General features: G+C 37.3%; 1 protein-coding gene and 1 long non-coding RNA gene across 2 annotated transcripts; both read right to left on the bottom strand.

The window, feature by feature from the left end:
• Nucleotides 1-8,826: 8,826 nt before the first annotated feature.
• LOC133816240 (uncharacterized) lies at nt 8,827-9,377 on the bottom strand. The gene is made up of 3 exons (XR_009885102.1): nt 9,251-9,377; nt 8,997-9,032; nt 8,827-8,920 (listed from the first exon to the last, which is right to left on the bottom strand). It is a non-coding gene; the product is annotated as an uncharacterized LOC133816240 (long non-coding RNA).
• A 1,601-nt stretch (nt 9,378-10,978) lies between these two features.
• Nucleotides 10,979-12,205, bottom strand: LOC133816239 (TOM1-like protein 6). Its single transcript, XM_062248842.1, has 3 exons — nt 11,974-12,205; nt 11,279-11,442; nt 10,979-11,200 (listed from the first exon to the last, which is right to left on the bottom strand). The coding sequence occupies exons 1-3, from the start codon at nt 12,079-12,081 to the stop codon at nt 11,176-11,178; spliced, it is 297 nt and encodes a 98-aa protein (XP_062104826.1). The 5' UTR covers nt 12,082-12,205; the 3' UTR covers nt 10,979-11,175.
• Nucleotides 12,206-13,879: the final 1,674 nt, after the last annotated feature.

Here is a 13,879-nt window from a genome sequence, read left to right as displayed (position 1 = left end):
GATAAAGGTGCTCAAGGGGAAGAACGTTGAACTGCTCGAGAAAAACACAGAACTGCTTGGCAAGAACACCAAACTGATCGAGCAAAACTCCCAGCTGACCGAAGAGCTGCTGTAGTTTCGGACTGCCCTGGACAAAGCCAATGCGGAGAAGGAGAAGTTTAGGGTGTCTACTAGACTTAACTTCCAAGTGGCCAAACAACTTGAGGTTGATCTGATCACGAGTAGAAAGGAGGCTGAGGAGCTGGAGGGGCGCGCCAAGGAGCTTAAGGAGACAAATGCCAGCAACTTGGAGAAGTATAGGGAAGCCACCCACCTTTGCTTCTATGAGTTCTGGAAGCATAACCATGGGGCCAACTTCAACTATCTTTCTGAGCGCCTAAGGCGAACTCAAATAGCCCGGTGCACCATTCGCTTGGGGGAAGAAGAAAGATCCAAAATTCCTGCTTCCCCAGAAATATCCTTAGCAACGAGGATTGATGGTGCAGAAAATGAAGCTGGAACTACTGTCGACCAGGACACTCCTCAAGACCCTCCTGCCTCGTAGTGTTTTTATTTATTTATCTTTTAGATACAAGACCTATGGGTCGTGATGTAAAGACAATTTCTATTTTTATTGCCGCATGGGCAACTTTTAAACTTTTAACAAACAATTACATCCGAGCAGCGACTGCTCGCGATGTAAAAGGATTCATTTTTGGTATTAAATAATATTTGCATCTTATTATAACACATGTTCGCATGACCGAACTTAGCATAGTACTTTGGTTTGATTTAACAAAATAACAAAATTTTGAAAAATACTCTAAGTACTTTAGTATGCTTTCACTTATTTTGCTCATGTGTTTACATACCTTTTGATATGCTTTGCTTACTAGATACCTTATATTCCCCCCAAGTGATTGAGGAGCTTTAGGTCCTCGGTCACTTGCCTTGACTAAGACCTGTTCAAACATTTATGCTCGTAGGATAAATTTTAAAATGAGAATATAGCGAAACAACACACGTAAGAGCAAATACTTGTAATAAATACCATAGTTGGCAAGATTGACTGGCTGTGCACAGTCCCTTTTATTTCTCATAGTAAACAACACACGAGTGATTACCAAAATGATCTTACACTTATAAGTGATCAGTCACATAAAATGACCAACCCTTTTTCATAATTTGTAAAAAGTAAAATTAATACAAGCCAATTCTTTAACAAGAATTGTTTATTGATAGTACTTTCACGGGTGTTCTCCATTCCAATAGCGAGGAATGAGATCTCCATTTAAGCGAGCAAGTTTGTAAGTGACTGGATGGAGGACTTCTTCAATTTGGTATGGTCCTTCCCAGTTAGGTCCAAGTACTCCAGCGGCCTGGTCGCGGGTGTTGAGGAAAACCCTTCTATGTACTAGATCTCCTACATTGAATTTCCTTTCACGTAATTTAGAATTTAAATACAGGGTGATCTTTTGCTGGTAAGCCGCTACTCGGAGTTGGTCTTGCTCGCGCTTTTCATCGACCAAATCTAGAGACTCCATCAATAGTTGGATGTTAGAGCCTTGATCGTACGTCATTCTCTGATGCGATGGTGGATCTAACTTGATAGGCAACATAGCTTCATATCCATAAGCCAAGGAAAATGGAGTATGGCCTGTTGCTATGCGATGAGACGTTCTGTACGACCAGAGGACTTCAAGCAAGCCATGTCCCTTTTGTTTCCTCAAGCCTTTTCTTCAGAGTATCCTTTAGCATTTTATTGACTGCCTCAACCTGTCTGTTTGCCTGAGGATGGGCAACTAAAGAAAAGCTTTTGATGATTCCATGCCGCTCGCAAAATTCGTGAACATATCACTATCAAACTGTGTACCATTGTCTGAGACAATTTTTCTTGGCAATCCATAGCGACACACAATGCTCTTGACCACAAAATCCAGCACTTTCTTGGTCGTTATGGTTGTAAGTGGCTCAACTTCGGCCCATTTTGTGAAGTAATCAATGGCGTACTTGACGCCGCCTTTGTTGGGGTTTTATGCCCTAATTAAAACTAAAATTCTTTGTAATCTCATTTTATTATCAATAAAAGAATAGAAATCATTTTTTGACTTGGTCAATCACTTTGCTCACATGTTTTATTTTCATGATTATTTGTTTAATATAAACTTCTATTAAATCCTGAGCATATAGCTAATCTTATTTATAATGACGTAATCACAGTGGAATATAAATATGATTATATGTTCAAAATAAGTTAGTCTTAAGACTAGTCAGTGCACAGGATTTACACTGACTTGCCAATCTACGATATGATCTACTTACACATTACAGTGTTATGTTCTTTCCAGAACATTAGCAAAGTAGATAAGATCGGATGTATTTGTTACATCGGACAGGACCGATATTGACAGTTGATAAGATAAGTAAACATATCGCTATTATCTATTCTAGTTATATCATATAGTTGACCATAGGTCAATTCAATCTCAATTCTGAGTGGTTAGCATTCTAACTGATTGTACTATTTGAGTTCTTTGACTTGTTCGTTACCAGCATACCCTACGGACTAGCCCATACTTACATCTTGGGAACTCGGTAGTATAATTGAGTGGGAGTGTTAATCATAGATATGAACATCTATAGCTTCTAATGAAGAAGTGAAACGATGGTTTCCTTTTAGTTTGGTTCAAGGTGTTAAATGATAGAGATCGCATTTCAGTAATTAAATTAGTTTACTGAAATATCATTTACAAGGAACTAAGTGTTTTAAGGATAAATACAATGAGGGGTAAAACGGTATTTTAGTCCTATCTCATTGTAGACCGTCTATAGATGATTGAGTGACAATTATGGTTATAACAATGGATAATTAATAGCGTTTCTATATTTGTTATAGAGCGTTCTATGAATTCAAGAGTGCAATTTCGAGTCTATAGTGGAGTCACAAGGAATTAATAAGTTAGTAAATTTATTTGTTAGATTTATGATAACTTATTGGAGCTTGATTTCATAGGTCCATGGTCCCCATTGTACCTTGGATAAAATCATCTAGATATTCTCAATTAATTGATTTAATTATCAAAGTTGACCATGTCAATTTTGGATAGTTTCACGGAGTCGTGTAATTTTGAGAAGGAAAAGAGAAACTATGGCAGATTTATTAATTAAGATAAATTGGTATCTGATAAGTGAGTTTTAGACTCATTTATCTATGTGTTTTTCAGGTAAAGTATTAGGTGTTTGTTTTGATTTGTTCTATTTTATGTTTGTTTTCAGGTGTCAAAGGACTTAGGTGACTTAGGTATGGAAACATGGTGGCAACATAGACAAAATGACAAAAAAAATTGGTGGAAAACGTGTTTTGGAGCACTTCCTGCAACTGCAGGAAGTGTGTCTTGTGGTCGCAGCTCCAGAGAAGTTTTTGCATTTCTAGAGCATTCCTGCGACCACAGGAATGACATCCTGCAACCGCAGGATGTGTCTAGAAATGAGAAAAACGCAGATTTTTTAATTCAGGACTTTTCAGTCGTTTCAAGCTAAACAAAACACGAATTAGGTTTAAAATGACGACTAATTAGACAGAGGAGGCATTTTTGGAGTGCAAAACAGAGGGAGACGACGACGGAAAGTGGAGGACACCATTGGAGGATCCATTCTTGAGTTTTCATCATCTATCTTTAATATTTTCATGTTTGTAATTGAATTCTATGACTGCTAGAATGAATATTATGGGCTAATTTCTCCTTTAGGGCTATTATGTGAATCTTTTGGAAACCCTTTTTATGGATTAATACAGAATTCATGTTTATCACCTCTTTCAATTCCTTACAATCTGTGTTACTTGTGCAATTATTGATTGATCACCTCTAATTGTTATTTCATGAATCAAATTGAAATCTGAAAAGTGAAATTTGATATGCTTTGATTGTTTGGATGCAAACTCAATTTAGAACGAAAGTATCTAAGTTGTTTGCTTATTTTTTTGAGTTGCGTGTTTAATGCCTTCTTCATGATTCAACTTTGCCATAGAAATATATGAAGTTGTCATTTAGATTGAATTTGTAAATCTTAACCAGATTATGAATTGTTTTTGCAACTTGTTCTTGAATAGGGAGAAGGGGATATAATTCTTGCATTAGGAAGTAAAAGGGTGGAAAATTAGAGGATCATAATTGTCCTAATTTCATTCTCTCTATTATTTTGTTAAAATTTTCATTGTGCTTCGTTAGTATTCTTCTTTGTTTGAAATCTCTGAAATTATTTAATCAAATAGAATTAAAAAATTGATTGATTGGTAATTGAATAATCAGTCCTTGAGGACGATACTTGGTTTTTACCATATTATTACAAATTGCGACTGTGTGCACTTGCGTAGCAAAAATATCACAACAAGTTTTTGGCGCCGTTGCTGGGGACTATTTAATCAATATCAAATATAATTGATTCTTGATTCTAATTTGGTTTGTATATATTTTTTTTCTTTTATGTTTTTTTTTTTCTATGTTTGTTTTTTGTCTTGCGAGGAACTGGGGACGATTTGGAGCCTTTATACAAGGCATGGTGGAGATACAAAGCTTTGCTAATGAGGTTCCCATACCATGGTTTGTCCAAAGAGTGTCAATTAGTGGTCTTCCTCAATGGGTTGAATGTCGAAGCGAGAGAATGGGTAGAAAGAGGAGATGGTACCGCCAATTTCTACCAATTATCCGTGGATGAAGCCTATTGGATGTTTGAAGACATGGCAGAATACAATGAATGGTTGTATTGGAATTGTTCAGTGACCAACAAAGGATGGGAGAGCACTTATAACAATATGGAGCCAACTTTTAACACTTGCACTCAAGGACCAAATGAGGAAAATTTGGATGATTTTCAAGAAGTAATTATAGAAGAGAAACCTCACCAAGCGGCTCAATCATGTTCATTGAAGGTATTGATGATGGAGTATATGGATAAAAATGAAGCCTTAATTAAAAGCCAAGATCCATCATTGAGGAATTTTGAAAATTCAAGAGGGAAAGAGCAAAGTGAGGAGGTCAATTTGGGGAATGGTGAGGAGATGGAGCTACCAATGGAAGAATTTGAACATCAAATGGAGTCCTCTTCAATCCAAAGTAAGGAAGAAAAGGGAGAGAAAATAGTAGTGTCGAATGCTATCTCTACCCAAGATGTGGATAAATTGTTTGAGCAAAGTAGTGAAGAAAGGCTACATCCACAATCACTCCATGCAACAAGTACTCGATCCTCAATATAGTGAGCTAATGATAATGGAAAAGTACACATATGACGATCCTTATAGGCCACCACCATCTCCACCTCCATTAGAATCATTCCTTTGCATCCATCATGCTTATATTTCCAAAGAAAGTCAAGTTGAACATTGGAGCTCATCAATTCCAAATCTAGCCAAGGTTGAGGGCATTCCCAATGACAACCTTCAAGTTGTCTTGTATGACGCTTATCACTACAAGAAAAAACAGTATTTATAGCACTTAAAAACTGCTAACCGAAACTATTGATAACATAGCCCCTGTTATTAAAAGTCCAGTGTTTTCTATAACAGTATTTGAATATTATGTTCGGTGTTATCTTAAACTATTCAATAACACATTTTTAGGTGCTATAATATTCAAATAATAACATTTAGATAGAGTTTTTGGTTATAAATTTGAAGTTTAATCTTATACTTTTTTCATAACACTTTTCAACTATTACATTTGATTATTTTGATAACATTTTTAGTTTGTTATATTATATAAACCATAACGATTTTTTACGCTTATAATATGTTTTTAAATCATAACATATACTAATAAAATTTTAAATTTTATTTTGATAAGTATACTTATATGGTTTTTTTTAATTAAAAGATTTTCATTATTGTATTTTGATAAAAAAAAAATCAAAATTAATCATAAAATGTAATTCTCAATAGATTGATAAACCATAAGTATTACATTAAACAATAACTAATTCAAACCATGAATGTGTCTACTTCATGAGATCTTAGTTCTAACTTAAGTTTGAAAGCATAACATAATAAAGTTTTATAATCTTGAACAATTTTTACTTCAAAAATGAAAAATAGAAACATTACAAGATACACAAAAGTAAACAAAACTTGCTCCATCCTTCAATTCATCATCCTTTGTGCACTTGTCTTTGTTGTGAGACCATTTGCTTAGCTACAACAAAATTTAAATAATTAATGCTTCAACTTAAAGTTATAGTAAACTAAAAGAGTACATAAAAAAAGTTAATTACCTAATTATAACTTTATCAGCTGACCATGCAATTATATATTATAACTTTATTTTGCATCTATCTTGTGTTTAATATAAGAAAATAAAACCTAATAAGTACCAAGAATTTGAATAAATGTTTATGACAAACAAAAGTCAGTTGTCATCGAGACAGTACCTGAGGCCTGAAGCATCAGACTGTAAAGAGGCCTCAATAGCAGCATCATTGTATTCAGTAACAGGAGAAATTATTGGCTGGGTCTGGGGTGGAGTAAAGAATGGTACATTGCTCTCTTCTCGAGGTGGGAATTCAACTCCAGCAGCCTGTGATATATATTTATACATAGATTACTTAGAATACTTTATTATAAAAGTGAGTTAAGAAATCAAAATAGGTTCCTTTCCAAATACTGTAGTAGCACATTAGCTATAAAAACTCTAAACAGAAAAAGGAACACATAGAATTAATATAACCCATCCAAACACAGACGCAAAACATTCATCATAACTTAAGCATCAAGGACAACACTAAGGGATTCAACTTCAGCATATATATACCTTGTAGGCTAGTATAACCATGTATAACTAACATTCACATTCATCTGCAACCCATACTATTGCATATCTCACATAAAGCAAAAAGCAAAAAAAAAAAGGTTGATCATATGATATTTACACTTTAATCAACTTAAACAAGCTTTTGCCCAAATGCCTTGGCTGACGAAGTAATTAACAAGAGAAAATTGTGTATCAAGCTTAACATGCTAAAATAACATTTAATAAACTAACAACCTTCAATTCATTATATGCTGCATAGTATTGAGGATATCTCCCCTGAGGTCCCCCGAAGGCTTCTTGCCATGTGGCAATTAGGATTAGTATCTTTTCCCTCACATTCAAGTCTGGCTGCAGAATTTAAACAATTGCATCGGACAAGTTAGATTTACAAGGAATGCATAGGAGAGATTCACAGTGAAAGGACAAGTTAAAATGGCATAGGAGTTCAATATCTTCCCCAATTTAGTTGAAGCAACTGCTTATGAGCAAATAAAAAGAAAAGGCCAGTTAAGCAGTGGCTGGACAAATTTAAATATATGTAGGCAGCGAATGAAAATAATATGAAGTAACTCAATTTCTTAATTGAATGAAGGTGAAATAAAAAGCTCAACACCTTGAATTTGATCCAGACTAAGTGTTTCTAAGTTATAATATAGTGGCCAAAGTTATAAATAAAAAGTACAAGAATCTATACACACATGTTAATGAGATTAACACATGCCTACAACCAAACAAGGTCAAAAGGCCACTAGAAGTACAGGAAGCATTGTGCCAGATCCATATATATGTAGTATTGAAACAGAAAGATTCGCTAATAATATTACTGAATGTGTTTTTATTAATTGATGTACATAGTATTACTCACTATTATAAATATGCCTTAGTTTCTTGATCTGGTACTAGTTACCTGTTGGTGTCTATAGCCCTTGTTCTAACCCTAACTTTAAAGCCAACTTTAAAGCTAGATATAAGCCACAGAGAGGCCTTTAGTGCTGTTGCAAAGAATGTGAGACACCATTCAGGATTCCTTAATTATAATATACTTAATAAGCAAGCTATAATAAATAAAAACACTTAGTGACACTATAATAAATAAGAGTTCAAGCAAATGTTTTGCAACTGTTAATGAGACAAGAAAACAACAACAGAACAAAAACCTGAACACTAGGATGTGTCTCATGCATGAACTCAAACAATTTGTTCACAACAGTTTTTAGGAACTTTCAGTGAGCTCTTAGAAACCTCGGGTACTATCCAACAACATACCTGCAGAAAGAGAGGAGGATTATGTACAAGATTTCAAAAAAGTACTGGTTGTATACCTCCAACCAAGTTTCTCATAGTTCTCAAATTTACACATGTGACTATCTTTGATCAGAATAAACATTTTTTTGTAGTCAAAACAGAAATGCCAAGTAAACTATTATCACAACTAGGGAGGTGGGACGTAGACAATATCTCGAGAAGTAAATGATGAGTTTATAGTTGAATCAGAAAGTATAAGCAGTGACCACAAATAGAAAATGAGTAGAAATAACATTTATAAGGTAAGTTAAAAATGTACCTATTCTTCCATCATCGAACCAGATATAGACCCTATTGCCCAACATAATGTGTTTAAGTTTTTCCAATTCCAAACCTCGCCACTTAATTGTTTGCTTAGCTTCTTTAGCATCTACATCACACAAGAAGAATAGACAGCATAAGATAGAAATTATAATGAAAATAATATATAACACAATCAAATGACACATTTTCTCTGCAAGTGTCTGACAAGATAGAAACAAGGTGTTCCATTATAATTATACATGCAGAAAATAATTTCAATTGAATGGCCAATAAAAGAAATTCCCCACTCATATTTTTCCTCAAACTATTCACTATCAGCAGCCCCCAAGCTGCAGCCACATGACTTGAAAGAAATTTCCACTCAAAATAGGTCACATCATAACATAAATATTATTAGATATAAATATAAATAAAAACTATAGCTAACACAAGTTTGTACTAACTTTGGTACAAATAGAAAACATGAAAAATATTTCAATACATTTACTACTTTATTTTCCATAAACCCATACCGGCTTTTTCGTGTCCTCGTGATCAAGATGTGACAAATATATCAAAGTCTCCCTCATGATCTACAACAATAATAGACCATAGAAATTTGGTTAAGGAAAGTTGCCATAATAAATAAGAGTTCAAGCAATTTTATACCTTAATTCCCTTTATTACATCCTCAAGAGTAATAACCTGTAACAGAGACAAAAAAAAAAAAAAAAGTCTGGATTAATAAAAAAAATGTTTTGCAACTGTTAATGAGAACACAAAACAGTAGCACCACCAAATTGCATTATTTAACTTTTTTATTTCTATATTAGTAATTTATTTCCCTTTTGTAGAATAAATAAAAGAGATCATGTTGGACTTCACATTAATCAATATCTGAAACCAAAGTTAAAAATAATCACCTCAATTAAAGTAAGTCCAAATGGCTCAATGAAGGCTGGATTTATGAAAACACCCTACCAAAACAGAGATACTCAAATCAGGTTGAAAAACATACCTCCTAGATAAAAGAAGTGATAGATTTCAGGGACATCAGATTGCTTATGACGTTTAGGATATGCAACTTGACCATATAGATCATATTTGTCAATCAACTTAAGAACTGAAAGAAGCACAGAGCTATTTGTGCTAGGCATTTCGTCAATATTGTCACGGTTTCCCATTATTAGCGTCTGTATCAATAGGAAAACAAAAAGTGAGATTGCTAGGAAGTCATGTAAAACTATTGTATTTAAAGAAGAAGTTATGTAACAGGAAACAAAAATTCTAAAAATTACACACAATATAGATAACAGGAAACCATTAAACCAGTAGCTTGTATGCCATTACACAAGTTCAAATTATAAGAATAAATAAAAGTGAGATCAAGAAAAAGCTCAATATGGAATATAATAATATTTTCTAGTTATAAATTAAAACAGATAAGCTGGTAAAACTATATAAAAAACAAGTTCAAATGGTAAATTGAACAACATGAGTTATGCTCAAAGCTTTCTCTTGTCCAATCCCTAACTGCAGTCACCATCAAGATTAGAATACATTATTAATGTAATAGAAGTTGAAACCAACCAGAACTAACCTTTGAAAAAACATCATCAGATGCCCCAGACTGCTTGAAAAGCATTCCAAAATAAAATGGTATCAAGTCACTAATGCACACTCCCCTAATAACTATACAGTGTCAGATTTATTTTTCAATATAAGAATATCACCTAAAATGGTAATGGCTAAAGAGCTACAAGTGAAAAGCTTCATCAAACATGTTTAATGAAAATAACTAATTGAATTAGGAAGCTAACCAGTACACCCAAAAAATCGTCAATGTTATGTATCCAGCATTCCTAGAAAATGACTCAGCAAGAGACTTCCATGACCCATCCAAAGTTAGCATCCTTGCTATAGATATGCCAACCTAAATCATTTACTATAAATAAGAATTCAGGCATACAATGGAACCATGAAACACACAAATTTTACTAAAAGGAGCAAGAAAATTTCTTGAGCTTGTGAAACAGAAGTATCAGAACAGAAGACAGACCCAGATATTTAAAGCTTCTTCACTGATGAAAAGACCCCAAGCAGCAGCCATAAGCAGCCAAAAGTAAATCCACCTACAATGAGATTAAAGTGAGATTAACCCCATATTTCAAAAGTGCAAGACTTAGTGAGGTGCCAAGTTTCTATTGCTTCTGTGTTGTGCCCAGTCTGTGAGCAGGTGGAGGAATTGCATCAGCACCTTTTCTTTGATTTCTGGTTTTCCCAGCAAGTTTGGGCTCTGCTCAAAGGGTGGCTGGGTTCTGGTATTCGGCCTCTTCAGTATGTTGGCTGGAAAGAGTGGTTAGATAAGAAGCCTAAGAGTTTTCTGCACAGCTTTTCTATTGTTGTTTTGGATGCTACGGTTTATGGTGTGTGATTTAATAGAAACTCTTGCATTTTTTCTGTCTGTTCCTATACTCCTTTGTATATAGTGAGGTTGATTAAGCAGGCTGAGTCAAGAAGTCCTAAGGCAGAATTGTTCTCTAGCTGCTCTTATTAAATGTCTATAATCTGTTAGCCTTTTGAGTTGGTTTTGAACTGGTTGTATTTGTTTGTTTTGGTGCAATATATTCCTATTAACAAGCTTAACTATCACTTCATCTTTTACAGCCTGAACAGAATGGCAAAAGAACCACATTAAGTTTCAGGGATAAGTAGCTCATAGAGATTAAAAAAAGGGGACAAGTAGCTCATATCATAGATCATAGAGATGAAAAAAATTCATTGCTTATACCGCAGAATCACCAGGATTTACTGCCTGTAGCATGTCGCTTAGGAGTTCCAGAACATTCTACATAGCCTCCATGCTTGACAAGCTTTATGAAAAAAAAATCAGAAGACAAAAAAATTTCAAAACCTAATATCTAGATCATGAACTGCATTAAAATTATCACCTCAAACTCTCAATTTCTGTAGCCATAGTTTCATCAAGCCTTCTTGAAGCATTGCTAGGCATTCCATATCTAGGTTGAGGACGACCCATGGTCTGATGTGAAGCAGGGGGTGTAAAAATAGGGACGGCGTCTAATGAACGCTTGGGAAATTCTACTCCAGAACGCTGTCATTCATTCAATTCACTGTTATTGGATACAATTCATCTGATTTGAGAGAGAGAGAGAGACCTATTTCACAAATTTTAATATAATAGGATGTTAATAAATTTATATCAGTAATGAAACACTGGGATACTAAGAACAGTGATCATTATCATTTCCAACTAGTAATTCCCTAACACAGTCAGGAAAAGTATACAAATAGCTATGACTAGCTCTTCAAGTAATTTATTTTTTAAAAAAACTAATAAATTTAAGGGTCAGAATATTGAAATGGAAGCTACAACATGTTTAACCACTTGATACTGTGTTCCAGAAAGAAAAGAAAAAAAACATAGGATCCATCAGCCCTGTAAAGGCTGTGATGAATTTTTATTTGAAAAGGTGATTGATGCAAATCAAACCTCATAATACCAAATTTCTATATCAAACCTAAAAAGGTGAGAACAATTGAAAAGGAAAAAAGAACTCTTCTAGATTTAGCGCCACAGGGAGGAAGAGCACATAGCATCTAAAAGATGGAGCTAAATGCATACCCTTAATTCATCATATGCCCAATAATATTGAGAATGCTTTCCTCCAGGCCGACCAAAAGCTTCTTGCCAAGAGTCAAGCAAGACCAAGATTTTCTCCCTCACTTGCATATCTGCCTGAATGTTACAATCCACGTGTTTCAAAAGTTACAATCCATACAAATTCTTAATCAGAGAAAATAATTTAGATGCATAGAGAACTAGAAGAGAACACAATTCCACCAATAAAAGTTTGGAAAACAGTTACTGTAAATGTGGAAATTTCTCCTTGAGAATTTTATTCACGGATGAAGCTCTATACTACGAGACACCCTCACTAGGCGAGGGCCCTCGGCCATTTGCCCATCCGAACTTCACCCTCGCTATGCGAGGGTCCCTAACTGGTCGTCCGTATGCGCCCGGTTCCATCAGGCATCAAGCCTCGCCTACACTCGGAGGAAGAATGTCAGCCTCGCCATGCGAGGGTGGGGGCTTTGTTGTGGCATCCATGCTCCTAGCCTCACGACGCTGCACCTGGGAGGAGGAGAGGTAGCCTCGCTATGCGAGGGTGCTACCTTGTTGCTACGCCCGTACCATGCTCCTACCTGAGGGAAAAGGGCCAGCCTCGCTATGCGAGGGTGTGGCCTTGCCACGGCGCTCTTGCTGCTAGCCTCGTGTCTATGCGACCCGCATAGACCGGTCCTGACCCTTGGCACCTTGACTTCTCAGGACATGCATAGGTTGAAGCCTCCTCGACATAGGCACGAGATCACTTGGGGGAACCTTGTTGATATGCCGAACGAACATGGAGCATTGAATGGTGTTGATGCTCATAATCTCATCAAGAGAAAATATAAGGCCGAAGCAGAGCCCCAAGGCCACCGTCTCGCAAGGCCTCCATTCCGCGAGGCCATCAAATGGGCGAGGCCATCAAATAGGCGAGGCCATCATATGGGCGAGGGCCGTCCAATCCCGTGAGGCCCTCCCGTCTCGCGAGGCCACCGATCCGCGAGGCCACCGTTCCGCGAGGCCGTCCCATCTCGCGAGGCCACCGTCTCGCAAGGCCTCCATTCCGCGAGGCCATCAAATGGGCGAGGCCATCAAACAGGCGAGGCCATCATATGGGAGAGGGCCGTCCCATTCCGCGAGGCCCTCCCGTCTCGCGAGGCCACCTATCCGCGAGGCCACCATTCCACGAGGCCCTCCCATCTCGCGAGGCCACCGATCCGTGAGGCCCTCCCTTCTCACGAGGCCACCGATCCGCAAGGCCCTTGGGCCACTCCCACCATGCCCATGCGCGGAGCCGAGGAAGGCTGCGAGGCCGTCTATGGCACCCCACGCACGAGGCCGAGGGAGGCTGTGAGGCCGTCAATGGCGCCCCATGCGCGAGGCCGAAGGAGGCTGCGAGGCCGTCAATGGCGCCCCATGCGCGAGGCCGTGCAAGGTCCCACGCGCGCACGCCCCGGGAAGTCCATCAGCTCACCATCTTCTCAGGAGGCCGACACCCCGTGACTTGACGCGTATGGGCCCAAGACCCCTACTCAACGCCACGGCCAGTACGGGCACCCAGGATCCCCTTTTTCACACCTCGAAGTCCCTATGCTTAGGAGATCCTGTACGAGTCGAATGAGACATATTTGTACGACCAAGTACTAAGTACGGATACCAGTGCCAGTGAGATTGCTAGGGTAAGGATCATGGTCCGTACGTCTACGGCCTTAGGTCAGAACCGACACCATTACCTCCTGCGCCAATACGTCTGCCACCACGCCTCAGGCAGGGGTACACACAAGTAGTGGAGACATCCCCCTGACACCTGCTCCTGTACGGGATGTACAACCACTACCTCTGAAACCATTCCTCTAACACAGTACGTATGTACCACTTGGTCCCCTGGATCATCATGTACCTAAGGCCATTAGAGCCCATT

Source organism: Humulus lupulus, chromosome 2 (genome assembly GCF_963169125.1).
Source record: "Humulus lupulus chromosome 2, drHumLupu1.1, whole genome shotgun sequence".
NCBI lineage: Eukaryota > Viridiplantae > Streptophyta > Magnoliopsida > Rosales > Cannabaceae > Humulus > Humulus lupulus.
The sequence above is the reverse complement of the archived record's forward strand: the minus strand, read 5'-3'. Positions and strand labels throughout refer to the sequence as shown.